General features: G+C 49.3%; 1 protein-coding gene across 35 annotated transcripts in view; it reads left to right on the top strand.

The window, feature by feature from the left end:
• The window catches only part of STYXL1 (serine/threonine/tyrosine interacting like 1), a 56,293-nt gene that overhangs the window by 724 nt on the left and 28,094 nt on the right, over positions 1-27,475 (top strand). For 2 of the 35 annotated variants that reach the window (XM_065541762.2, XM_074034664.1), the window contains exons 1-5: positions 17-193; positions 17,452-17,502; positions 17,602-17,708; positions 19,325-19,386; positions 25,846-25,987. In XM_065541762.2, coding sequence (XP_065397834.1) covers positions 17,606-17,708; positions 19,325-19,386; positions 25,846-25,987 — 307 coding nt within the window. In that variant the 5' untranslated portion in view covers positions 17-193; positions 17,452-17,502; positions 17,602-17,605. Of the gene's footprint in view, positions 1-16; positions 445-15,190; positions 15,209-17,451; positions 17,503-17,601; positions 17,709-19,324; positions 19,387-21,314; positions 21,595-25,845; positions 25,988-27,475 lie in introns of those variants that run through there. The other 33 variants (XM_065541770.2, XM_074034666.1, XM_065541760.2 and 30 more) reach the window with 28 other exon arrangements.

Genomic DNA, 27,475 nt, shown 5'->3' on the forward strand with positions numbered 1-27,475 from the left:
TCGTGAGATCACGGCCACTTCCGGGAGTCGGAAAGGAAGGTTCCGAGACGCCCCTGGCAACACTGGTGTTTGGCTGGGTCACAGCGTGGCCGGTGGGGGACCTGTGGTCGGAGTGGGAGGGGCAGTCCGCACCCAAGAGGTAGAAGAGGACGGGCTTTAGGCTGGAAGCGCCTTAGAGGAGCCATTTTTCCAGGTGGGGTCCCAGGCAGAGAGGCTCGGACAGGGAACCTGGCCAGAGTCGCGCAGCCCGGGAGGTGGAGTGAGTCCCAGACCCGAGACCCTGTCCTCACCCAAACCTATCCCTTCCGCCCCTGGAGACCAGCGGGGGCTCTGAGCTCCGGAAAGGCACGGGCTGGGGAGGCTGAGAGTCCTTGGGCGGGGTGGGAGGAAGGGGTCATCTCCTCAGATCCGGGCCGTCGTCCCCCAAGTTGCAGAGACCCTTGGGTTCGTACAAAAAATTCATACAAAAAATACAAAAAATTCGCCGGGCGTCGTGGCGTACGCCTGTAATTTCAGTTACTTGGGAGACTGAGGCAAGAGAATCTCTTGAACCTGGGAGGCAGAGGCCAAGATTGCGCCAATGCACTCCAGCCTGGGCAACAAGAGCAAAACTCTATCTTGGGGAAAAAAAAAAAGTATCAATACAAGAGAGTTTATGGCGACTGCTGTACTCTCCTTCCTCTCTTCCACTTCTTTATTGAACTGCTAAGATATGCCAGCCTGGCTGGGGGCAGTGGCTCACGCCTGTAATCCCAACAGAGCAAGACCCAATCTCTATATTTCATTTTTAAAAGAAAAAAAATTTTCAAAAAAGATACGCCAGCCCAATTTGGGAGCTGAGTGTTCTGCTGTGAACAGGATCTACACATTCTTTGCCTTTAGGGAGCTCAGTCTAGTGGGAGAGACAAGTAAATTGCAAGCAGCACAAATGAACAACAATAGAAGTGTGAAGTGCTGTAGGGACGCAGAGGAGGTACGTTTAACCCAGGATTGGGATGGGGGTAGGCGCTGTGTGAGAGAGGACCTTCCAAAGCTGAGATGTGGCCCCATATAGTGGGTCATGCCTGTAATCCTAGCACTTTGGGAGGCCAAGGCGGGAGGATTGCTTGAGGCCAGAAGTGTGAGACTAACCTGGGCAACATAGTGAGACCTCCCATCTCTCTCTATATATATGTATATATAATAGATTTTTTTAATGTTAATTTTTATTTTTTTGAGACAGTCTTTGTCATCCAGGCTGGAGTGCAGTGCACAATCTCTGCTCACTGCAGCCTCTGCCTCCCAGATTCAAGCAGTTCTCCTGCCTTATTCTCCTGAGTAGCTGAGATTAGCGTGCCATCACACCTGGCTAATTTTTTTGTTTTTAGTACAGACAGGGTTTCACCATGTTGATCAGACTGGTCTCGAACTCCTGACCTTGTGATCCACCCGTTTCAGCCTCCCAAAGAGCTGGGATTACAGGCGTGAGCCACCGTGCCCGCCCTTGTGTATATTTTTAAAATTAAAAAACAAACACCGCCAGGCAAGGTGGCTTATGCCTGTAATCCCAGCACTTTGGGAGGCTGAAATGGATTACTTGAGGCCAGGAGTTCGAGACTAACCTGGCCAAAAATGGTGAAACCCCGTCTCTACTAAACATGTAAAAATTAGCCCAGCATGGTGGTGCACACCTGTAGCCCCAACTACTCTGGAGGCTGAGGCAGGAGAATCGCTTGAACCCCAGAGGTGGAGGTTGCATTGAGCCGAGATCACCTCATCACCTCACTGCACTCCAGCTTGGGCGACAGAGAAAGACTCAAAAAAAAAAAAAAAAAAAAAGCGCCAGGTGCGATGACTCACGCCTGTAATCCCAGCACTTTGGGAGGCCGAGGCGGGTGAATCACCTGAGGTCAGGAGTTTGAGACCAGTCTGGCCAACATGGCGAAACCCCATCTGTACTAAAAATGCAAAAAGTAGCCGGGCATGGTGGCATGTGCCTGTAGTCCCAGCTACTTGGGAGACTGAGGCAGGAGAATTGCTTGAACCGGGAGATGGAGGTTGCTGTGAGCCGAGAGTGTGCCATTGCACTGCAGCCTGGGTGACGAGCGAAATTCTGTCTCAGAAGCGCACACACACAAAGCAGATAAGCTGAGACATGCTGGAAGAATAGAGTAGGTGTTTTTCAATGGAACTTTTAATTCCAGAGGAGGGAGAGATCCTTTGCCTGGGAATCGGAATTGTCAAAGGAGGGGCACTAGGACCTGGATATTTAACAATAGGAAATGTTTAGACAGGAGAGGAGGAGAAAAAGGGCCAAATAACCTGGAGGGGGAAAAAATAAGCATAGGCCAGTATTCAGGGGACAGTAAATAGATCATTTATTTTGGAATGGGGACATTAGGACAAGCAGTGTCCCTTATCACTGACTGCATACTCTGGTAATTATTTACTCCTCTGTAAATTAGAACTAAGAGCACCTCGGAGCCTGGTACTCTTTCATCTCTGTGCCTTTTTTTTGTCCAGCATGTGACTGGGCTGAGAGTGGACCTCAGTGAATTTGAGGAGAGTTGAATGGTTTTAGTTACAGCTGGAAACAGCAGATTGGGAAAAACTAGATTGTGCTGGTCCTATGAGTTTGTATTTCATTTCTTGGGAAGCAAGTGTTTTTGTTTTTGTTTTTGTTTTGAGATGGAGCCTCACTCTGTTGCCCAGGCTGGAGTGCAGTGGCGTGATTTTGGCTCACTGCAACCTCCGCCTCTGGGTTCATGCGATTCTCCTGCCTCAGCCTCCTGAGTAGCAGGGGTTACAGGTATGCACCACCACACCTGGCTAACTTTTATATTTTTAGCAGAGACAGGGATTTGTCATGTTGGCCAGGCTGGTCTCGAATTCCTGACCTCAAGTGATCTGCCCGAGTCCGCCTCCCAAAGTGCTGGAATTACAGGCATGAGCCACTGTGCCTGCCAATCAGAGGCTTTTGTGACACGGCCAGAACTGGGTTTGAGGAAGATTTGACTGACCTCACATGCTAAGGATTCCCAGAGAAAAAAAAAGAGGGCAGGGAGATTGTTTAGGAATCTATTTTATGGATGACAAAGGTCTGAATTATGGTGGTGGCCATAGAAATGGAGTGGGTGGGGCCAGTGTGGGAGAAGTGTCATGGGAAGAATGGGTGAGAGTCGTGCTCATCTGGGTTTGAGGAATGAATGAAAGGGGTGTGGAAAGTACATAAAGAGGGAAGTCGGGTTACACCAAAGAGCTCCATTTTAGATGGGCTTAATTGGGAGTGATGCTGAGTTGTCCGTCAGTGGTCTGGGCCAGGCTCATGCCTGTAATCCCAGCACTTTGAGTATCCAACACGCACGATCATTTGAGCTCAGGAATTCAGGATCCACCTGGATAACATGGCAAAACCTGGTTTCTACAAAATACAAAAATTCTCTGGGCATGGTGGTGTGCACTTGTAGTCCCAACTACCTGAGAGGCTGACACGGAATGATCGCTTGAGTTTAAGCGATCTGGAGAGGTAGAGGCTGCAGTGAGCCATGATTGCACCACTGCATTCTGACATGGGTGACAGAGCAAGATTTGTCTCATTTAAGGAAAAAAAAGAACGGTGGGATTGAAACTCAGAGGCCAGGGCAGAAGTCACCTCTGTAAAGGGGGAGCGTTGAGACCATGAGCAATAAACTGGAATCACAGATTGTCAGGCTCGCTCCCACATCTGGAATTCAGTTCCCTCCACATTCCTCCTGAGTTCCTCTTCCACAGAAGAGCCTTCCACAGAAGGCTACCTCCCAAGCCTTCTACTTGGGCCATCCCAAACAACTTGACTACCAGAAAAGCCTCACATTTGGCCGGGTGCAGTGACTCTTGCCTGTTATCCCACCACTCTGGAAGGCCAAGGTGGGAGGATCACTTGAGCCCAGGAGTTTGAGACCAGCCTAGGCAACACAGGGAGACCCTGTCTACAAATAATAAAAATAAGCCAGTCATGGTGGTATGTGCCTGTGGTCCCAGTTACTCAGGAAGCTGAGGCAGGGAAATTGAGGCTGGGAGGTCGAGGCTGCCGTGAGCTGCACCCCAGTCTGGGTGACAGAATGAGACCCTATCTCAAAGGGAAAAAAAAAAAAGGCCTCACATTCAGCTCCTATCTGCCTCTCTCTAAGGAAATACCAAGGTAATTAACAACAGTCTTAATGGCTGCTGTTTCAAGCACTGTGTGGTAGGCATTGATTTTACTTGGTGTTTTGCAAATAAAACTTTATTGAACAAGCAGGGTTTCCACAGTCAAGAAGTAGAATCCAATCATACAACAGCTTTCTGTCTTTAAATCTTTGCTTGCCCTTGGATTCCATCTGGTTACCAGGACAGGCTCACTGCAATGGCCACAGTGTCCGGTTCACGTTAATAATCAAAACTAGGAATTTAATTCAAAGGTAAAGCTGCTTCTCTTCCCCTCTCAAGCTTTCTTTGGGCTCCCACGTAGGAGGAGGACAGTAGTTGACTTCTGTTTGTTTCCTCTTCCATCCCACCCCACCCCAGGCCGACTGTGGCTTCTGAGGCATCCTGTGTTGGCAGAGGGGGTTATAAGAGTAGAGATGGGGCAAGAAAAGTGCCTTCGACATCTGGCCTTGTTACTGTCTCAGCTTGATGGGAATTTGTAACTGACTCTCCCATGCAGTGCTTCTGGGGGTCTGTCTTACCTCCGTTTCCCGTGATCCAGGTGGCCGTCTCAATCTTGCTGCTTTCAATTCCTCCGTCAGCCCCTGGCTTCTGGAATCCTCCACCACATGCCGTTGGCCTATTGTCCCTCTAGGTGGCCCTCTTGGGCAAAGTTCCTTTAAAATGGCTTCTCGGCGGGGCGCGGTGGCTCACGCCTGTGATCCTAGCACTTTGGGAGGCTGAGGCAGGCAGATCACCTGAGGTCAGGAGTTTGAGACCAGCCTGCCCAACATGGTGAAACCCCGTCTCTGCTAAAAATACAAAAAATCAGGTGTGGTGGCAGGTGCCTGTAATCCCAGTTACTCGAGAAGCTGGGACAGAATGGCTTGAACTGAGTCTGAGGTTGCAGTGAGCCAAGACTGCACTTCAGCCTGGGTGACAGAAAGTGAGACTCCATCTCAAAAAAGTAAAATAAAAATGAGTAAAATAGCTTCTAGTTGGCCTTCTCCCCTGCCTGGTCCACATCTGGTCTACAGGAAACACTTAGGCATCCTTTGCCCCAACAGATTCTGGGGGTGCAGGCCATTTCAAATGCAGGTGCCTCTTGCTTTGCCAACAGTTCGCCAGCCTCACGCCAGCCTCGGATTTCCAGCCCGAGGCCCAGCACCAGCCTCTGTGCCTGCACAAGCTTCAGAGGGCACAGGTCAAGCTACTTAGTAGCTTCTGGTTTCATGAATTGTTCCAAGAAAGCAGAGACTTGGGAATGTTTGGAATCAGAGAGAAAGATGCTAATAGAGCTTTGAGATGCTGAAAGGAGAATGAGAGAGATTAGGTGAAATTGGATGAGATCAGAGGTTGCTTATCCCTTGGACTGTGGGGAAAAGCACATAAGTGCCAGGTGTGGTGGCTCATGCCTGTAATCCCAGCACTTTGGGAGGCCGAGGTGGGTGGATCACCTGAGGTCAGGGGTTTGAGACCAGCCTGGCCAACATGGTGAAACCCTGTCTCTACTAAAGATACAAAAAATTAGCCGGGAGTGGTGGTACGTGCCTGTAGTCCTGGCTACTTGGGAGGCTGAGGCAGGAAAATCGATTGAACCCTGGAGGGAGAGGTTGTAGTGAGCTGAGATCGTGCCACTGCATTCCATCCTGGGTGACAGAGTGAGACTCCGTCTAAAAAAAAAAAGCATGTAAGGGCACCCAGGGAGCAGTTGGTGGAGGAGGGTGACTCACAGCCAGTGGCCTTAACCTTCCCAGGCAAGACTAGAAAATTCGAGAAGTTGTTCCCAAAGAGAATTTGGTTTGGATAACAGTTGTGATCACTGAGAAAATGCTGGTCAAATGTGGAAAAACAAGAATGGGATTAGCTAGTGGCTGTGAGGACCAAGGTGAAATTCTGTAGTGTGTACTTGCTGTGTTCTCAAGTTCACATAGTTTTCTATAGCCCAGACCCCATAGGAAGGTCACAGACCTCTACATACTCGCACACATGTGTACATGCACACACATGCACCTGCATATTCACATCCTGGAACACTGAAACACATCGATCACAAGGGAATTACTTTTTTTTTTTTTTTTTTTGAGACAGAGTCTCGCTTTGTTGCCCAGGCTGGAGTGCAGTGGCGTGATCTTGGCTCACTGCAAGCTCCACCTTCCGGGTTCACGCCATTCTCCTGCCTCAGCCTCCGAGTAGCTGGGACTACAGGCGCGTACCACCACGCCCGGCTAATTTTTTGTATTTTAGTAGAGACGGGGTTTCACTGTGTTAGCCAGGATGGTCTGGATCTCCTGACCTCGTGATCTGCCCGCCTCAGCCTCCCAAAGTGCTGGGATTACAGGCGTGAGCCACCATGCCCGGCTGGGAATTACTATTTTTTTTATTGATTTACAGTTTTCATACAGTAAAGTATACAAGTCTTAAGTGTTCAGTTTTTTTTTTTTTTTTTTTGAGACGGAGTCTCGCTCTGTCGCCCAGGCTGGAGTACAGTGGCCGGATCTCAGCTCACTGCAAGCTCCGCCTCCCGGGTTCACGCCATTCTCCTGCCTCAGCCTCCCGAGTAGCTGGGACTACAGGCGCCCACAACCGCGCCCGGCTAATTTTTTGTATTTTTAGTAGAGACGGGGTTTCACCGTGGTCTCAATCTGACCTTGTGATCCGCCCGCCTCGGCCTCCCAAAGTGCTGGGATTACAGGCGTGAGCCACCGCGCCCGGCCTCAGTTTGGTTTTGACAAATTCCAACCTTGTAACGACCACCCAAAACAAACTAAAACATTGCCATCATTCCAGAAAGTTCTCTCATGCTGCTTTCCGTTCATCCGCCAAGAGAGCTATTTCCTGATTTCTATGATCGTAAAGTTGCTATGCCTGTTTATCATCGGATAGGAAAATATACAAATATGTTGACAGCCCGTCTTAGTCTCTTTTCTGTTGCTATCACAGAATACTTGAGACTGGGTAATTATGTAGCAAAGAAGTTTATTTAGCTTACAGTTCTGGAGGCTGGGAAGTTCCAGATTGGGTTGGCTTCTGGTGAGGGCTGCATCTGCATCATAACATGGTGGTGGAGATGGGGAATTAGGTGTGGCAAAGGGAAAATGCAGGAGGTAACCTCGCTTTATAACAACCTGTTCTCAAGAACTAGTCCATTCCCTGGAGAAGACATTCATCCATCTTCATAGCCAAATCACCTCTTACAGGCACCACCTCCTAATACTACCACATTGGGGAGCAAGCCTCAGCATGAGTTTTGGTGGGGACAAACCATTTTCAAAGCATAGCATACCCTCCTCACCACACCCCTACACACCCAGATGTACTCATCATTTTGTAACTTACAGTGGGCTTAGATCACAGTCATATGCTATCAGATTTTGGTATTAGGTGCACACATTATATACTAACCTAACTTCTCTTCAACCCTAAAGTCAGATCAAGTGAAGTATTTTACTATTTTAATTTTTTTTTTTGGAGAGGAGGGGATCTTACTATATTGCTCAGGCTGGTTTTGAACTCCTGGCCTCAAGTGATTCTCCCAGCTCAGCCTCCCAAAGTGCTGGGATTACAAGTGTGAGCCACCATGCCTAGCCAAGTGAAGTATTTTAAACCTCTCCTTTTGGATCCCTGGAGCTAAAACAAGGGGTTAGAAAGGTGGTTATCATTCTGCCTTGCCTGGGAGTTTTACTTATTTTTCTGTAGCTGCTCTAGGATATTGGAAGTTGGGGACTTGTATTTTTAAAACAACCATATTTAGATAAATAGCTTTTTTCTTTTCTTTTTTTTGGGGGGGAGGGGGGACAGAGTCTCACTGTATTGCCCAGGCTGGAGTGCAGTGGTGTGATCTCAGCTCACTGTAACCTCCATCTCCCAGGTTCAAGCAATTCTCCTGCCTCAGCCTCCTGAGTAGCTGGGATTACAAGCATGCACCATCACGCCTGGCCAATTTTGTATTTTTAGTAGAGATCAGGTTTTACCATGTTGGTCAGGCTGGGCTTGAACTCCTGACTTCGTGATCCTCCCACCTCAGCCTCCCAAAGTGCTGGAATGACAGGTGTGAGCCACTGTGCCTGGCCTTAGATAAATAGCTTTAACTTTTACTTGGGCCTCCTGCGGGCTGGAAGTCAAAGGATTTGGCTTTCCAGGAAAGATCCCAGCAGAACAACCAGGAGGTGTTGGACTGGCCACAGCAGAGCCACCAGGGGGCTCCCAAGAGCTGACAGTCGCTGATTGTGGCAGATCTGAGTCTGCAGTGAACCCTTCTGTCAGGCAGAGCAGCCTGAGGCCTGGGACGGGGGAGCAAAGCCGGGTCAGAGCCTGGTCAGGGCCGTGAGCTCAAGTCAGAGAAGTGGAAGGTGAGGCCTGAGCCCAATCAGGGAGCCGAGGTAAAGCAGGCCCCGGAGACAGAGTCGGAGGAAGTGAGCCAGAGGTGGTGGTCACTGTCTTTGAGAGAGTGTGCTATAGTTCCCAGACCCCGCCCCTTCCCCCCACCAAGAGCCTAGTTGCCCTACGAGTAGACCTGTTACCCTCACAGGATCACTAGGGTACCTCTCAGGGGTCGAGTGGGCTTAGGTTTGGGGACATGTAATTGATAGCAGGATCTAAGGTAGGGAGCAGGGATGTGGGCGGCTGGATCGAGGCCTCTGATCCATACCTGCTTCCCCTAAAATATAGAGATACTAGTGATGGAGGCCAGGTGCTGTGGCTAAGGCCTGTAATCCCAACACTTTGGGAAGCCGAGGCAGGTGGATCACCTGAGGTCGGGAGTTTGAGACCAGCCTGGCCTACATGGGGAAACCCTGTCTCTATAAAAATACAAAAATTAGCCTGTCATGGTGGTGTACGCATGTAGTCCCTACTACTTGGGAGGCTGGGGCAGGAGAATTGCTTGAACCTGGGAGGCGAAGGTTGCAGTGAGCTGAGATTGCACCACTGCACCCCAGCTTCGGCAACAGAGAGACTGTCACAAAAAGAAAAAAGGTGATAGTAGATACTAGCGATGATCAAGGCAAAGTTAGGAGGTTATGATGGCCCTGGCCTCCTCCAGCTCCCTCTTTCTTTTTTCTGTGCCAGTGGGACCTGGTGTCCCTCTGAGCTAAGAGACAGATTTCAGGCCCACTTCTGCAGCCTCCACAGCTCTAGGGGTGTTGTGGCCTGGAACTGTATTATCCAGCTTTGTCAAGGTTCAGGCCACAAAGAATGTGTCAAGCTGGGATTGAGGAAAGACCGTACCAAATCCCTTAAGATCCTGACCCTCGGCTGGGCGCGGTGGCTCACGCCTGTAATCCCAGCACTTTGGGAGGCTGAGGCAGGAAGATCACTTGAGCCCGGGAGTCCAAGACCAGCCTGGAAAACATAGACCCTGTCTCTGCAGAAACTAAAAAAAAAATTAGTTGGCCAGGCGCAGTGGTTCACACCTGTAATCCCAGCACTTTGGGATGCTGAGGTGGGCGAATCATGAGGTCAGGAGTTCAAGACCAGCCTGGCCAATGTGGTGAAACCCCTTCTCTACTAAAAATATAAAAGTTAGCCGGGAGTGGTGGCAGGCACCAGTAACCCCAGCTACTAGGAGAATCACTTGAACCAGGGAGGTGGAGGTTGTGGTGAGCCGAGATCGTACCACTGCACTATAGCCTAGGCAACAGGGCAAGATTCCGTCTCAAAAAAAAAAAAAAAAAAAAAGGTGGGCATGATGGCGCACACTTGTAGTCCAGCTACTCGGAAGGCTGAGGTGGGAGGCTCACTTGAGCCCAGGAGTCGGAGGCTGAAGTGAGTGATGATCACGCCACTGCACTCCAGCCTGGGCAACACAGTGAGACCCTATCTCTAAGAGAAAACAGCAAAACAAAATTTAACCCAAATGTGACAGAGTTAGCTAGCTCTCCTTGAGGCCATCCTCAAGAATGTCATTCAATTCCCAGACATAAAGCTGGTCCTGACAGCCTTGAAGTCACATAAGGAGTAAGGAGGTTTTTCTGGGATGACAGGAGAGGCTCATGTCATCCCACAGAACCAAACACCCCCACATTCCTTCAGACCTCTCTGTTCTTCCCCGTTGTTCTCTTCCAGAAGCGAGACCCTGTCTCTACAAAAAATAAAAACTTAGGTGTGGTGGCATGCACCTGTAGCCTCAGCTACTCAGGAGGCTGAGGTGGGAGGATTGCTTGAGCCCAGGAGCTTGAGGCTGCGGTGAGCCATGATTGTGCCACTGCACGCCAGCCTGGGCAACAGAGTGAGCCCCTGTTTCAGGGAAAGAAACTTGAGAGGTAGGAGTAAAGGAATTTTATTTCCTAAGCTCCCGCCATGTGTCAGGCCCACTGCTAGGCAATTTATATCATTTAGCTCTTGAATGATCCTCCAGCTTTCCCAGTGTGTGTTATTCTCTCAGCTGACAGGTGAGGGCATTGATGCCTGTCGCTGTGTTTGGGCCCTGGTCATCCTGGCACAGCCTGAGCTTCCCACCAAGAACCAGAACAGTGGTGGGGATTGGCTGTGGACCCTGACCTTTACCTGTGCTGGTCAGCCTGAGCCAGGATCCCAAAGTGAAGCTCATGGTCTGGCTTCTCCAGGATCATCAACTGTTGTCTCTTCTCCACCAGAAGCAAATGCCCATCAATTGTGTCTACCTGGACTGTCTGGGGGGTTGGGGTGGCTTGGCAGCTGAGCACTGGGTCAAGCCCGTGGTGTCCTGGAACTCCTATGAGAAGCCTGTGGTCAGGCCCAGCCTCTGAAACCTCCAACGTTTGTCAGGATGGAAGTCCCCTGGGTGTTGGGTAGACACAGGGAGGCAGGGACATGAGTTGGAGCTGGCTGGGTCCCCGCTTAGTCACAGGCTCTGGCAACCTGTAATGAAACATCCCTTCCTGGTTGGCTGTTTTCCCCAAATATAGACACATGCTGTTGCTAGAGGGGAGCTTGCCAGCCCAGCTGCTTCTGGACCATGCTGGGCTGACTCGGGGAGAGAGCCACACATGAACCCCTGCTTTGAAGGCCAGACTAGGTCATATGGAAGGTGACAGACCTTCCCCCTGGTGGGTGTACTATGTGCAGGGACAAGGCCTGTGCTAGCACCCTGCTTTCTTGAGAGTGTGTCTTTGGGCTGGGCATGGTGGCTTACGCCTGTAATCCCAGCACTTTGGGAGGCCGAGGCGGACAGATCACCTGAGGTTGGGAGTTCCTTTTGCCTTAGACACCCAAAATGCAGGGATTACTGGTGTGAGCTACTACACCCCACCAAGAGTCTCTTGAGAAGAGCTGTCCTGTGTTGAAAGAGTCCTGTATAAAGGAGAATGTTCTAAACTTGCCATTTTGACTCTACTGTTTTGAACAGGTCACCAGGAAAATGAGACTTGGTATAAGTAATTAATACAGGCCGGGCGAGGTGGCTCAAAACAATAACAACAACAACAACAACAAAATTCACATGGAAAAGACTTGATCTTGGGAGAAATAAATTTAATCAAAATTGAGAGAAAAAAAATTGAAACTGGCTAATTGTGACATACAGAAAATCAATTAAGGAATTAAAGTGGCTTAATGGATTCACAAAGGAAAATACTTTTGGCAAAAACTCATCTATATTACTTTAATAGTTTTGTGTAAATGCATGATACATCAGAATATCCTTGAGGGCTCAAATGGTGTGGAGCTAAGGACATCTAAACTCTTCAGGGGCCAGGTGTGGTAGTTCACGCCTGTAATCCCAGCACTTTGGGAGGCTGAGGCAGGCGGATCACTTGAGGTCAGGAGTTTGAGGCCAGCCTGGCCAACATGGTGAAACCCAGTCACTACTAAAAATACAAAAATTAGCTGGGCGTGGTGGCAGGCACCTGTAGTAATCCCAGCTACTTGGGAGGCTGAGGTGAGAGAATCACTTGAACCCAGGAGGTGGAGGTTACAGTGAGCCAAGATTGTCCCACTGCACTCTATCCTGGGGGCAGAGCAAGACTCTGTCTCAAAAAAATAAGTAAATAAATAAACTCTGCAGGCTTCAGAGTAGCACCAAATGGGATGGTTACCCGTGCTCAGTCCTCAACTTACCCAAGGTTAGAGGTGCCCTAATTTCAGTTCACAGGGATGCATCTTCTCTTGGAATCATGCTGTTAGGTTCAGGGACTACTCTCATCCTTCCAGTACTTTACCAGTGGGTGAGGGGCTGTTCCTGCTTGACCAGGTGGAGTCCTTTGAGAAGGAAAAGGATCTGCAGAAGGAGATCCTTGGGGCTGGGTTTTTTTTTTTTTTTTTTTTTTTTTTTTGAGACAGAGTCTTGCTCTGTTGCCCAGTGTGGAGTACAGTGGCACGATCTCGGCTCACTGCAAGCTCCGCCTCCTGGGTTCATGCCATTCTCCTGCCTCAGCCTCCCGAGTAGCTGGGACTACAGGCACCCACCACCTCACCTGGCTAGTTGTTTTTTTTTTTTTTTTTTTTTTGGTAGTTTTTAGTAGAGACGGGGTTTCACTGTGTTAGCCAGGGTGGTCTTGATCTCCTGACCTCGTGATCCACCCGTCTCGGCCTCCCAAAGTGCCGGGATTACAGGCTTGAGCCACCGCGCCCGGCCGGGGCTGGGTTTTTATCTATAGGACCAGAGACGATTCTTTGGCTAGTGAGTAAGGAGATGGAGTTAGCAATGGGAGAAAGTAGGTAGGAGCTGAGGATGGGCTATGAGCCATAGATCAGATGGGTTAGGAACCAGCTTTTCATTTTGCTTAATGAGGTTTTAGGACTAGACACAAAGCCCACCTCTCTCCTCTGTACTCACGACTACCAAAAGGGCCTGGCTTTCAGAGACAGAGGATGTGGAACCTGACTTGGGGGTGGGAGTGAGGAGGTCTGTAAGAGGAATCCACATGTGGAAAAAGTATGACGGCAGGTCAAGATGGTGGCGTTGGGACAGGGCATAATGGTAACTGACAATCATGTATTCTTTCCACATGTGTTCATTGACTATTACTTTGCAGCACGTAAATCTGGGGTACTGGGTGAGGACCTCGCAGTGGACAAGACAGGCAAGGCCCTTCCTGAGAAACCAGGAGACAATAAATAAGCAAATGAGCAGGATAACTTCAGGTGATAGCGAGGTAAAGACAATGACCCTACTCAGATTTTAAAGATTGCGCAGACTACTGTGTGACGATGAAACTGGAGGGAGAAAGGAGGAAGCTAGTAAATCCAGTTGGGCAGTACTGCCTCATCAGGAGAGAGATAATAGTGTCTTGGACCAAGATGGTACCCCTGGAGATGGAGAGAAGTGGATGGACTTGGAATACATGAAGGAGGCAGAGCTCAGAGACTGGATGTGAGGGAAAGAGGAATGAGGTCATTGGGCCCAAGCAACTGGGTGGATCATGGTGCTGTTGATTGAGACTGAGAAGGCTAAATGACGAGCAGGTACTGGAGGTGTGGGCATGAGTGCACTGAAGTTGTATTTCGGTCATGCTGTATTTGTGATGTCCACCAGGCATCCTGGTAGAGTCTGGAGCTCAGTAGACAGGTCGAGGTGGGATAAAATTTGGGAATCATTGGTGCGTGTGTGGTATTCAGGGAACTGGATGAATCACTGTGACTCTAGGTCTCAGAGTGTTGATCCTCAGCCAGGGGTGATCTTGCCCCCTTTTTCCAGGGGGCCCTTGGCGATGTCTGGAGATATTTTCTGTTACTGGTGATGGGAAGAGGTACAGTTTGCTTCTGGCATCCACCAGGTAGAGACCAGGGATGCCACTCAACATCCTGCAGTGCCCAGGCCAGCTCCCCGCACATAGAGTTATCTGGCCCCGATGTCAGTGGTGTCAAGGTTGAGAAACCCTGCCCTAGAGCGAGTATGTAGATAAAGCAGAAAAAAGGAAAGTAAGCCCGGGGGCATTCTTCCATGCAAAGTTGGAGAGGAACAGTCTGCGAGGAAGACGGGAAGCTTGGAGAGTACAGTTTCCTGGGAGAGGAGTGTCTGGGGAACTCTCAACTGTGTTACCTGCTCCTAAGAGGGGCATTCGAGCACAGAGAGAAGTGACCAATGGCTTAGGCAAGATGGACATTGTTGATGACTTTGATACAGAGCAGTCTTTGTGGTTTGGTAGGGTAGGAAGCTCCAGGGGAACCAGCCTGGGCAACATAGTGAGACCCCATCTCTTAAAAAAAAGTAGCCGGCCATGGTGGCCGTAGTTCCAGTTACTCAGGAGTCAGAGGTAGGAGGATCGCTTGAGCCCAGGAGGTTGAGGCTGCAGCAAGCTATGATAGTGCCACTGCACTCCAACATGGGCAACAGAGCAAGACCTTGTCTCAAAAAAAGGCAGCAGCTCCAAAGAGTAGGTTACGCCAATGGCCAATACTCTGTAATTTCCTCCCTGCTTTAGAATGCCTGACAAGGCCGGGCGCGGTGGCTCACGCCTGTAATCCCAGCACTTTGGGAGGCCGAGGCGGGCGGATCACAAGGTCAGGAGATCGAGACCACGGTGAAACCCCATCTCTACTAAAAATACAAAAAAAAAAAAAATTAGCCGGGCGCGGTTGTGGGCGCCTGTAGTCCCAGCTACTCGGGAGGCTGAGGCAGGAGAATGGCGTGAACCCGGGAGGCGGAGCTTGCAGTGAGCCGAGATCGCGCCACTGCACTCCAGCCTGGGCGACAGAGCGAGACTCCGTCTCAAAAAAAAAAAAAAAAAAAAGAATGCCTGACAAATGTGACTTCATGAATACACACACACCAGGCAGGTTACTGTCACCCTCATTATATAGAAGTGGCAATATTATTCTCACCCCCGTTTTACAGAGGTGGGGACTGAGGCGCAGAGAGGCTAACCACTCCCTAGTGCCAGGAGGCTGATAGTAAATGGCAGAACCAGGATTCAGACCTAAAAGAGTTTGACTTCAGAGTCAGTGTAATTGGAGGAGAGGAAGTGGAGGCGGTAAATGAAACACCATGCTTTTGAGAGGTGGTGTTTCTCTTTGCACGCTTCTGCTGGAAAGAAGAACAGAGATAGGTACAAGACGATGGTTGCATGTCGACAGGAGGGACCCATGTGGAGGCTGAAACTGTTGATGCTGTGGAGGGGTGCTGAGAACTGAAGTCTTTGAGGAGGTGAGAAGGATCTGAGGTTTAAGTTGAGGTGCTGGCATTTCCCAGGAGCAATGTCTGGTAACCCTGAAGTGGAGCCTAACCATTTAGAGCAAGATTACCCCTGGACTCAACTTCTCCCCTTCGCCACCCCCCACTGGCCTACAGAGGCTCCACTCTGCTCTCCTTCTAGCCCTCTTGCTAAAAGATAGCTGGCCAGGTGCAGTGGCTCACACCTGTAATGCCAGCACTTTGGGAGGCCGAGGCGGGAGGATCACTTGTGGACAGGAGTTTGAGACCGGACTGGGCATAGTGTTGCCCATCTCCACAAAATTCAAAAGGCATGATGGCATACCCTTGTAGTCTCAGCTACTAGGGAGGCTGAGACCAGAGGATTGCTTGAGCCCTGGAGTTTGAGGCTGCAGTTAGCCATAAACACACCACTGTACTCCAGCCTGGATGACAGCACAAGACCCTGTCTCAAAAATAAAAGCTTTCCTGCAGGAAGCTGCTGCACAGGCCTGACCCTTCCAGAAACAACTGGGCCCAGGAGCCAGTGTCCCAAGAGAGGACAATGGGAGCCCGAACCTAGCTCTCTACACATCAGCGATTCTCCACCCAACCATGACTGTTGGGATCCTTAACACAGAGGCCACCTGTGTTGGCCTCTGCAGTGTCTTATCAAGCTTTTAGCGGAGCCATACCAGGCTCCTTTGAACTGTCTTAGGTACTGCACTTGTCCCTCCTCCCGGCAGAATGTTCTTATCCTCTGTTTCACCCTCTCTCACTGCTCCTCTTGCCCAGCCTCCTGTCTCAGTTTAGCAGTCACATCCTCAGACAACACTTGTCCTATTCCCCCAGCTAGGTGAGAACCTCCTGTTAGGTACTCCTGTCACAGTGGATCCTACTTTTTTGTTTTTTGAGACGAAGTTGCTCTGTCACCCAGCCTGGAGTGTAGTAATGCAGTCTCGGCTCACTGCAACCTCCGCCTCCTCAGTTCAAGTAGTTCTCCTGCCTCAGCCTCCCAAGTAGGTGGGACCACAGGTGTGCACCACCACACCCAACTAATGTTTGTATTTTTAGTAGAGACGGAGTTTTGCCATGTTGGCCAGGCTGGTCTTGAACTCCGACCTCAGGTGATCTGCCTGCCTCGGCCTTGCAAAGTACTGGGATTACAGGTGTGAGCCAGTGAGCCACCACGCACAGCTGATCCTTCTTTTTTTTTTTTTTTTTTTTCTTTCAAGACAGGGTCTCACTCTGTTGCCCAGGTGGGATTGTGTTGGTGTGATCACGGCTTACTGCAGCCCCACCTCCCAGGCTCAAGTGATTCTCCCACCTCAGCCTCCTGAGTTGCTGGGGCCACAGGTGTGTGCCACCACACCTGGCTAGTTTTTAGTTTAGTTTTTTTTTTTTTAAGAGATAGGGTCTCACTATGTTGTCCAGGCTGGTCTTGAACTCCTGGCCTCGAGCAATTCCCCCACCTTGGTCTCCTCAGTAGCTGGGACTATAGGTGTATACCACCACGCCCAGCTAATTTGTATTACAGGGCCTTGCTGTGTGGTCCAGGCTGGTCTTGAATTCCTGGGGTCAAGCAATCCTCCTGCCTAGGCCTCCCCAAGTGCTGAGATTGCAGACATGAATCACCGTGCATGGCCCCAATATCTTTTATAGTGCTCTAATGTCTTGCAGTTTTTTCTGTAAGTGTCTGCATTCCATGCTAGACTGTAACCTGCATGAAGGCAGGTTTTGTTTGCTACAGTTATTTCCAGTGCTCTGGGACATAGTAGGTGCTCAGTAATTATTTGCTAAATAAGCAAATGAACTGGCAGCTGTTTTACAGCCCATGTGATATGTATATGGCTCAGATAATCTTGTATTCAATATTTTATTCTCTGCTCACATTTTACTACACTTTTTTTTTTTTTTTTTGAGATGGAGTCTTACTCTGTCACCCAGGCTGGGGTGCAGTGGTGCAATCTTGGCTCACTGTAACCTCTGCCTTCCAGGTTCAAGCGATTCTCCTGCCTCAGCCTCCTAAGTAGCTGGGATTACAGGCACTTGCCACCATACCTGCCTAATTTTTGTGTTTTTAGTAGAGACGGGGTTTCACCATGTTGGTCAGGCTGGTCTCAAACTCCTGACCTCAGGTGATCCACCTGCCTCGGCCTCCCAAAGTGCTGGGATTATAGGCGTGAGCCACCACACCTGGCTAGATATGTTGTATTTAAGATTTTATTCTCCTCTGCACACTATATTTCACTATACAGTTTTGAAGCCTTCCTGATCACTTACATGATTACTGTCATCTTTGTTTGAAGGTATGTTAAGAAAGAGCTTAATTCAATATATCACTTTGTGGCCGTTCATCTAAAATAGAAAGAGGCGTGTTACACTTGTGTGTTACTGATTCTTCCCAGCAGGATGCCTGGTTTGCTTTTGTGTGAACCGACAGAGCTTTACAACATCCTGAATCAGGCCACAAAACTCTCCAGATTAACCGAACCCAACTATCTCTGTTTATTTGGTAAGTACTTGGAAAAAAGTGAAGGAGGTCGAACACAGTGTCCTTCAAACATTATTTTTGATGAGTTAACAAACTTCTGGGAGGGGGTATGAATGACTTTAGAACAGGGGTCCCTGGGCCAGGTGTGGTGGCACACACCTGTAATCCCAGCACTTTGGAAGGCCAAGGTGGGCGAATCACTTGAGGCCAGGAGTTCAAGACCAGCCGGGCCAAAAGGGCAAAACCCCATCTCTACTAAAAATACAAAAAAAAATTAGCTGTGGTGGTGCATGCCTATAATTCCAGCTACTCGGGAGGCTGAGGCATGAGAATTGCTGGAACCCAGGAGGCGGAGGTTGGAGTGAGCCAAGGTTGTGCCACTGCGTTCCAGCCTGGGTGACAGAGTGAGACCCTGTCTCAAAAAAAGGAAAAAAAAACAAACTTCATCCGTATTTACAGCCACTCCCCATGGCTTGCATTACCACCTGAGCTCCACTTGCTGCTGTCAGATCATCAGCAACATTAGATTCTCATAGGAGCACAAACGCTACTGTGAACTGTACATGTGAGGGATCTAAGTTGCTCGCTCCTTATGAGAATCTAACGTCTGATGATCTGTCACTGTCTCCTGTCACCCCCAGATGGGACTGTCTAGTTGCAGGAAAACAAGCTCAGGACTCCCACTGATCCTACATGGTGGTAGAATTACTTTATTATATATTACAATGTAATAATAATAGAAATAAATTGCACAAAAAATGTAATGCGCTCAAGTTATCCCCAAACCATCCCCACCCGCCTGCCCACTGCCCTGTTCCGTGGAAAAATTGTCTTCCGTGAAACTAGTCCCTGGTGCCAAAAAGGTTGGCGATTGCTGCTTTAGATAAGACGCCAGGTGTGATGGCTTGTGCCTGTAATCCCAGCGTTTTGGGAGACCCAGGTGGGCGGATCAGTTGAGGTCAGGAGTTCGAGACCAGCCTGGCCAACATGGTGAAACCCTGTCTCTACTAAAAATACAAAAATTAGCCGGGCATGGTGGCACATGCCTGTGGTCCCAGTTACTGGGGAGGCTGAGGCAGGAAAATCGCTTGAACCCGGGAGATGGAGATTGCAGTGAGCCGAGATCATGCCACTGCTTTCCAGCTTGGATGGGGATTTAGCGTGAGCTCACTTCAAATTTGATTTCTTCCTTCCCCTTCCCTTAGTTACTTATTTATGAGACAGAATCTTGCTCTGTCACCCAGGCTGGAATGCAATGGTGCGAACTTGGCTCACTGCAACCTCCGCCTCCTAGATTTAAATGATTCTCCTCCTTCAGCCTCCTGAGTAGCTGGGACTATAGATGCTGCCACCACAGCTGGCTAATTTTTGTATTTTTAGTGGAGATGGAATTTTGCCATGTTGGCCAGGCTGGTCTTGAGCTCCTGGCCTCAAGTGATCCACCCGCCTTGGCCTCCCAAAGTGATGGGATTATAGGTGCGAGCCACCACACCTGGCCCCACATCTCAAGTTTCAAACTGACAATGACTATCCCTTAACTGCCAAACAAACAGACGTTGATGATGACATAAGTCCTCTAAGTAGTTTGGTAGTATGTTCCTTTGCAAATTCAGTTCTTAAATACTTTTCCTTTCCAGATGTACGTTCCAAATGGGAGTATGATGAAAGCCATGTGATCACGGCCCTTCGAGTGAAGAAGGTACATGGGCAGTGTTGGAATCTGGGGCAGGCTGGCTACCTTGCAGTGGGATGGGGAAGAGTGGGAGGTTTCACCCTCAATCCGGGGGGTAGCAGAGGCAGGACTGTTTTCAATGCATTCACCGTGGTGAGTCTTCCACACCTCTCACTCTCACACATTTTCTCAACTGTCTTCCCATCCCCCAAGAATGGTTAACAACTCCATTAGACAAATATTGATTTTTTTTTTCGAGACAAGGTCTCGCTCTGTCATCCAGGCTGGAGTGCAATGGTACAATCATAGTTCACTGCAACCTTAAACTGCTGGGTTTGGCTGGGCACGGTGGCTCATGCCTGCAGTCCCAGCACTTTGTGAGACTGAGGTGGGTGGATCACCTGAGGTCAGGAGTTCGAGACCAGACTGGCCAACATGGTGAAACCCCATCTCTATTAAAAGTACAAAAATTAGCCGGGGTGGTGGCTCACGCCTGTAGTCCCAGCTACTCGGGAGGCTGAGGCATGAGAATCGCTTGAACCTGGGAGGCAGAGGTTGCAGTGAGCTGAGATCATGCCACTGTACTCTAGCCTGGGTGACAGAGTGAGACTTGGTCTTAAAAAAAAAAAAAAAATCCTGGGCTCGAGCAATCCTGTCCCACTTAGCCTCCAGAGTAGCTGAGGCTACAAGGGGGAATGCCACCATGCCTGGCTAATTTTTGTATTTTTTGTAGAAATGGGGTTGCACTGTGTTGCCCAGGCTGCTCTTGAACTCCTGGACTCAAGCCATCCTCCAGCCTTGACCTCCCAAAGTGCTGGGATTATACATGTGATCCGCCAAGCCTGGCCAAATATTGATTTAATTCCTTAATGTGCCAGGTACTGTTCCAGACCCTGCGGATACAACAGAATACAACAGAACAACAAACAGCCTGATTTCATTGTCCTTGCCCTCCTGGGACTTTTTGTTTTGTTTTGTTTTGTTTTGTTTTGTTTTGTGATTTTAGTTATTTTTTCTGTTTTTATTTTATTTGTTTTTATATATTTTTTGTTTTTATCTTTATTTTTGGAGCTTTATTTTTAAAAATTTTAGGGGCAGGGTCTTGCTCTGTCACTTGGGCAGGGGTGCAGTGGCACAATCATGGCTCAAACTCCTGGGTCCAATCGATCTTCCTACCTCAGCCTCCTGAGTAGCTGGGACTGCAGACTTGTGCCAACACAATAATTTTTTTTTTTTTTTTTTTTTTTTGAGACAGGATCTTATTTTGTTGCCCGGGCTGTCATGGACCTTTCGTTCTATTTAGCAAACAGACAATAAACCCTAGAGATAATTGGCTATAATCCAAAGATGGAAGCATCTCCCTTTTTCCCTTCCCGTCCCATCCTCTCTTCCATTCCCCTCCCATCCCATCTTCCCTTCCCCATCCTGAGAAGTGGACAGAGCCCTGCACACAGTCACCATGTCCCCTACTGCAGTGAGACCTTTTCTCCACACCTCCAGGGTGTCTTCTCCCTCATCATTGCGAAGCCTGGCAGCCTTCGCCCAGGACCCGTCTCTCCCCTCTGCGGTCCTGATCACATTCTCTGCCCTGAACTTGGAGGTTCTCTTTGACTTCCCTGGTTTCTCTTCTCTTCTCTTCTCTTCTCTTCTCTTCTCTTCTCTTCTCTTCTCTTCTCTTCTCTTCTCTTCTCTTCTACTTCTCTTCTCTTCTTTCTCCCCTCTTCTCCCCTCTTCTCTCCTCTTCTCCCCTCTTCTCCCCTCCCCTCCCCTCCCCTTTGAGATGGAGTCTTTCCCTGTCTCTCAGGCTGGCGTGCAGTGGCATGATCTCGGCTCACTGCAACCTCTGCTTCCCAGGTTCAAGCGATTCTCCTGCCTCAGCCTCCAGCCTGTAGCTGGGATTACAGGCGTGTGCCACCATGCCCGGCTAATTTTTTTTTTTTTTCTATCTTTTGTAGAGACAGGGTTTCACCATGTTGGCCAGGCTGGTCTCGAACTCCTGACCGCGTGATCTGCCCGCCTTGGCCACCCAAAGTGCTGGGATTACAGGCATGAGCCACTGCGCCTGGCCCCCTGGTTTATTTTCTCTCTCTTTGGTTCACCTTCATTTTCTCCTCCTCCGCCTGAAGATAACTGCTGGTCTGTCCTTGATCTCCGTATCTGTCAGGATACTTTCTTGCCAGAGATTTCACTGGAGCTTACAGTTGCAATGACCTCCACATGCAATTAGCAGTCCTGGTAAGTTTACGTCTAAAATTTTGGGCTGGACATGGTGGCTTGCTCCTGTAATCCTAGCACTTTGGGTGGCCGAGACAGGAGGATTGCTTGAGTCCAGGAGTTCAAGACCAGCCTGGGTAACATAGCAAGACCCCTGTCTCTACAAAAAACTGAAAAATTAACTCAATGTGGTGGTGCTCATCTGTAGTACCAGCTACTCGGAAGGCCGAGGTGGGAGGATCACTTGAGTCCAGGAGGTCGATTGCACCACTGCATTCTAGCCTGGGTGACAGAGCAAGACCTTGTCTCAAAAATAATAAAACTTTGTCGTCTAAAATTTCCCTTTCCTCCCTCTTCCCACTGTACTCTTCCACACTCAATCTCTGCTGCTTTTTCTCTACATAACTCGATAACTCGGCAGGGAGCAGGGGCAGGGTGTGTTCTTCCAGGATATTTCCCTGTCCCAATCCATCATTATTGTCTATTTGTCTTTTTTTGTTTTTATTTTTGAGACAGAATCTCACTCTGTCTGCCCAGGCTGGAGTGCAGTGGTGCAGTCTCAGCTCACTGCAACATCCATCTCCCAGGTTCAAGGGATTCTCCTGCCTCAGCCTCCCTGGTAGCTGGGGTTATAGGCACCACCACCACGCCAGGCTAAGTTTTATATTTTTAGTAGGGATGGAGTTTCGCCATGTTGGCCAGTCTGGTCTCGAACTCCTGACCTCAAGTGATCTGCCTGCCTCGGCCTCCTAAAGTGCTGGGATTATAGGCATGAGCCACCATGCCCAGCCCATAATCTCACTCTTAATCCCCATTGCAGGCCTTTTTCTGCACCTATTCAGAGCCCCCTCATGATGTATGGGCCTCCGTTCCCACTCAGCTCTCAAGTCTGTGCATTTCTTTGATTCTGGCCGCACCTCCTGCTTTGGGAAGGAGACATTCTCTCTGCCTCTGCCTCTCAGCTCCTCCAGTTCAGGCTAACAGCTTTTCTTTTTTTTTCTTTTTTCTTTTTCTTTTTTTTTTTTTTTTTTGAGACGAAGTCTCGCTCTTGTTGCCCAGGCTGGAGTGCAGTGGTGTGATATTGGCTCTTGCCTTCCCTCCCTAGCTTCCCAGTTAGCAGACTGAGGCCTTCAGGGCATTCCCAGCCCAGCAGGACAGAAAGGCTCCCAGCCCTGTGTTCTCAGCCTTCTTGGATCTGACCACCTCTCTTCTCAGCCTCATTCCTAGTACTCTTCCACTCTCCCTGACACCTTAGCAGCACTGTGCTGCCATGTTTCCTTCTATGATGCACCTGTATCCCATAATGTAACTCTTTTTTGAAAACGGAATATGTCCTACCGTTGATTTTTTTTTTTTTTTGAGATGGAGTCTCACTCTGTCACCTAGGCTGGAATGCAGTGGTACGATCTCGGCTCACTGCAACCTCCGCTTCCCTGGTTCAAGCAATTCTTCTGCCGCAGCCTCCCAAGTAGCTGGGACTACAGGCGTGCACCACCACACCTGGCTAATTTTTGCATTTTTAGTAGAGACGGAGTTTCACCATATTGGTCAGGCTGGTCTTGAACTCCTGACCTCATGATCCGCCTGCCTTGGCCTCCCAAGATGCTGGGATTACAGGCATGAGCCACCCTGCCTGGCCAATTTGTATTTATTATTATTATTTATTATTATTATTTTTAAGGCAGGCTCTCACTCTGTCGCCCAGGCTGGAGTGCAATGGCACCATCATGGCTCACTGCAGCCTTGACCTCCCAGGATCAAGGAGTCCTCCCACCTCACCCTTCCCAGTAGCTGGGACCATAGGTGTGCACCACCACACCCAGTTAACTTGTATTTTTTGTAGAGATGGAGTCTCACTATGTTGCCCAGGCTGGTCTTGAACGCCTGGGCTCAAGCAGTCCTCCCTCCTCAGCCTCCCAAAGTGCCGGGATGACAGGCATGAGCCACCAGGCCTGGCCTGATTCATACTTTTAATATGGTAGTGTCTTTTTCCCTGAAAGTGGGTGTGGTGAATATCTGCTGTTTTTCTGCCTTTTTGAGGGGAACTTCTCTTTCTGCTCAAACCATGGGTTTCTAGTGGTGCTCTCTAAAATAATAATCTGGCCAGGCATGGTGGCTTTAGTCTGCAATCCCAGCACTTTGGGAGGCCAAGGTGGGGAGATTGCTTGAGCTCAAGTTTGAGACCAGCCTGGACTACATAGTGGGACCCCAGAAGGCATCTGTTTACTACCTTCTTTTTGAGTGTTTGTTGTCGTTCTTGTTGTTTTGAGACAGAGTGTCACTCTGTTGCCCAGGCTCGAGTGAAGTGGTGCGATCTTGGCTCACTGCAACCTCTGCCTCCTGGGTTCAAGCCATTCTCCTGTCTCAGCCTCTTGAGTAGCTGGTACTACAGGTGCATGCCACCACGCCCAGCTCATTTTTGTATTTTTAGTAGAGATGGGGTTTCACCATGTTGGCCAGGCTGATCTCGAACTCCTGACCTCAGGTGATCTGCCCGCCTTGGCCTCCCAAAGTGCTGGGATTACAGGTGTGAGTCACCGCGCCCGGCCTTGTTGTTTTTGTTTTGAGACAAGTCTTGCGCTGTCACCTAGGCTGGAGTGCAGTGATGCAATCATAGCTCACTGCAGCCTCTACCTCCCAGACTCAAGTGATCCTCTCGCCTCAGCCTCCCGAGTTAGCTGGGACTACACGTGCACCCCACCACACCTGGCTTTTTTTGGTCTCTACAAATATATCTATATATATAGATATAAATATATAAATTAGCCAGGTGTGGTGGTGCATGCCCGTGGTCCCAGCTACTCAGGAGGCTGAAGTGCGAAGATCACTTCAGCCCAGAAATTCAAGGCTGCAGTGAGCTATGACTGCACCACTGCAGTCCAGCCTGGGCAACAGAGTGAGACCCTGTCTCTAAAATAAAATAATATCCAGAACCCTCGCCCCAGTGATTGATCATGGGTCTGGGATGAAAGCTGAGCCAATCAGAATTGGAATTAGAGAAGGGTGTCTCTGTCCAGCATGGCGGTGGAATTGGGAAGATGGGAGCCTGAGCATTGCTGGGGTTCGTGGCTCAAGCCTCTGGAGGAAGAAGCTGTCTGAGAAGGGGAAGTCAGTGCGGAGGGGAAAGTGGAGAGGAGGAGAGCCTGAAGGCAGTCTGGGCTTTAGGATCTCTGGGTCCTAAAGCCAGCTGCTTTAGGTTTGGAAACCGGCTGCATCTTTGCCTTGCTTGGAGTGTTATCTGCCAACAAGTCCTCCTTTTGTGCACGCTCCTGATTAAATTGGTAGTACATCTTATAATCCATGAGTTTTTTTTTTTTTTTTTTTTTTTTTTTTTTTTTTTTTTTTTTTGGGACATAGTCTCACTTTGTTACCCAGGCTGGGTTGCAGTGGTGCAATCATAGCTCGCTGTAGCTTTGAACTCCAGGGCTCAAGCGATCCTCCCACCTCAGCCTCCCAGGTAGCTGGGATTATAGGCATGAGCCACCATGGCCAGCCACATTTGAGCTTCCAGTCCATCTCATTCCTTCTGCTTACTCATGACTTCTGCTTCTACACACTGTCTACTTACTGTACTTTTTTGGGGTGTTTTTTGTTTTGTTGTTTTGGGACCGGGTCTTGCTCTGTCACCCAGGCTGGAGTGCAGTGACACAATCACAGCTCACCGCAGCCTCCACCTCGTGGGCTCAAGTGATCCTTCCACTTCAGCCTCTTGAGTAGTTGGGACTACAGGCGCATGCCACTATGCCTGGCATTTTTGTATTTTTTTTTTTTCATAGAGAATGGGGGTCTTGCTATGTTGTCCAGGCTGGTCTCAAACTCCTGGCCTCAAGCAGTCCTCCTGCCTTGGCCTCCTGAAGTGCTAGGATTACAGGTACAAACCACTGCATCCAGTCTGGTGTTTTTGGATTCAATCTCCACTGCCAAACACTCTCTCCATGAGAAAGGATGTCACTAATTCAATTGACCATGGTTTCTGTGACACCAGGGTACCTAATAGGCTGTGGATCAGTCAGACCAGCAGTTCTTTGGTCAGGCACTTCTCTCTGGTCCAGTCAGCTGTGGTCAGCTTTTCTCAGAAGCGAAGGTAGTCATGGAGGATCCTTGGGATTTAACAGACTGTCCACCCACTGTCTCAGTACTTCTAGGCCTGTGTGTGTAGTTAGGGGAGAGAGTGCAGTCTTAGCTCCTCCTAGTGCTGCTATGCAGGGAGTCTCTGCTCAACTGAACCTGCCCATCAACAGGCCTGTCTTGTGTGTGTGTGTTTTTTTTAAGAAAAATAACGAGTATCTTCTCCCGGAGTCTGTGGACCTGGAGTGTGTCAAGTACTGCGTGGTGTATGATAACAACACCAGCACCCTGGAGGTACTCTTAAAAGATGACGATGATGATTCAGACTCTGATAGTGCTGGCAAAGGTGGGTTTTATGCAACAGCAGCAAGAATAATAGTTAACGGCTATTGAACAGATTTGTTATAGGACCAACAGGTTCATATGCCCGTGGCACGGGAACAGGCCAATGACACTGAGACAGCAGGGTTTGCATCAGAGAAAGCTTCATGATCACCGGATACCAAGCAAGGAGATAGGAAGAGGCCCTCAAATACATCTCCCCAAGGAGTTGTGGAATGGGATTTTTAAGGGGATTGGGGAGGGTGAGGGACTAGAAAGTTGGGGTCATTGATTGGTCGAGGAAAGGGGGATGAAATCATCAGGACGTGGAAACTGCATTCTTTGGTGAGTCAGCTCCTGTGGGGCCCTTCAGACCAGCTGATGTCAGCAGTTTCATCAGAATGTGGGACCTGAAAGAATATCTCAAAGGGAAAACAATGTTCCATGACGTTCAAGTTGTCACCTACAGAGCAGTTAAGGGGAACTATATCCTTGGCCGGGTATGGTGGCTCAAGCCTGTAATCCCAGCACTTTGGGAGGCCGAGGTCAGATCACGAGGTCAGGAGATCGAGACCATCCTGGCTAACACACTGAAACCCCGTCTCTACTAAAAATACAAAAAGTTAGCTGGGCGTGACGGCAGGTGCCTGTAGTCCCAGCTACTCGGGAGGCTGAGGCAGGAGAGTGGCATGAACCCGGGAGTCAAAGCTTGCAGTGAGCCGAGATGATGCCACTGCACTCCAGCCTGGGCAACAGAGCGAGACCCCGTCTTGGTGGGGGAAAAAAAAGAACTATATTTTTGTAACAGGGTCTATGTGATTCTGGGACAATACACATCAAACAGCTGTGAGGAAGCAGGTTGGAGAGCAAGCAAGGTGACTTAGTGATGAATGCTGAATGTGCTGCAAGGTTGCTTTATTTTCATTTGTTTCCCTCCCTTCTTTCCTGATTAATTTCACAGAGTTTGTGGGGACAGTTTCATGTGTGCTATGCACCAGGAACCAAGGGCTTTACTTGGATCTGCAGAACAACTTACAAGGACGTTAACTAACATCAAGAGCTATGAGCACGCCAGGCCCAGTGACTCATACCTGTAGCCCCAGCACGTTGGGAGGCTGAGGCAGGAAGATCACTTGAGCCCAGGAGTTCAAGACCAGCCTGGGTGATAATGGCAAGATAAGGCACCCAGCTCATTTATTTACTTTTTGTAGAGACTGGGTCTTGTTGTGTTGCCTAGGCTGAGACTTAAGCTTTTAAAAGTGTGTGGACATATTTTTAAACCACCACACCTATAAGTGGTGGGGTCAGGATTCAAACCCAGGCCTTTTGGCTCTGTCCCGTCCCCCAGGAATTGGGTAGTGGAGCTAGAGAGCAGGCAGCCCCAAATCAAAACATTAAAGCGTAGTCAGTTCCAGTGTGCTCCGTCGAACCTCTGAGGCTTTGCTCTGTTCTTCATGAGCCCGTAGTTTTGGGCTGACCACCCCTTGCGGTTGGCACTGGGAGCTCTGCTTCT

The sequence above is a fragment of the Macaca fascicularis genome, chromosome 3, assembly GCF_037993035.2.
Source record: "Macaca fascicularis isolate 582-1 chromosome 3, T2T-MFA8v1.1".
NCBI classification, from domain to species: domain Eukaryota; kingdom Metazoa; phylum Chordata; class Mammalia; order Primates; family Cercopithecidae; genus Macaca; species Macaca fascicularis.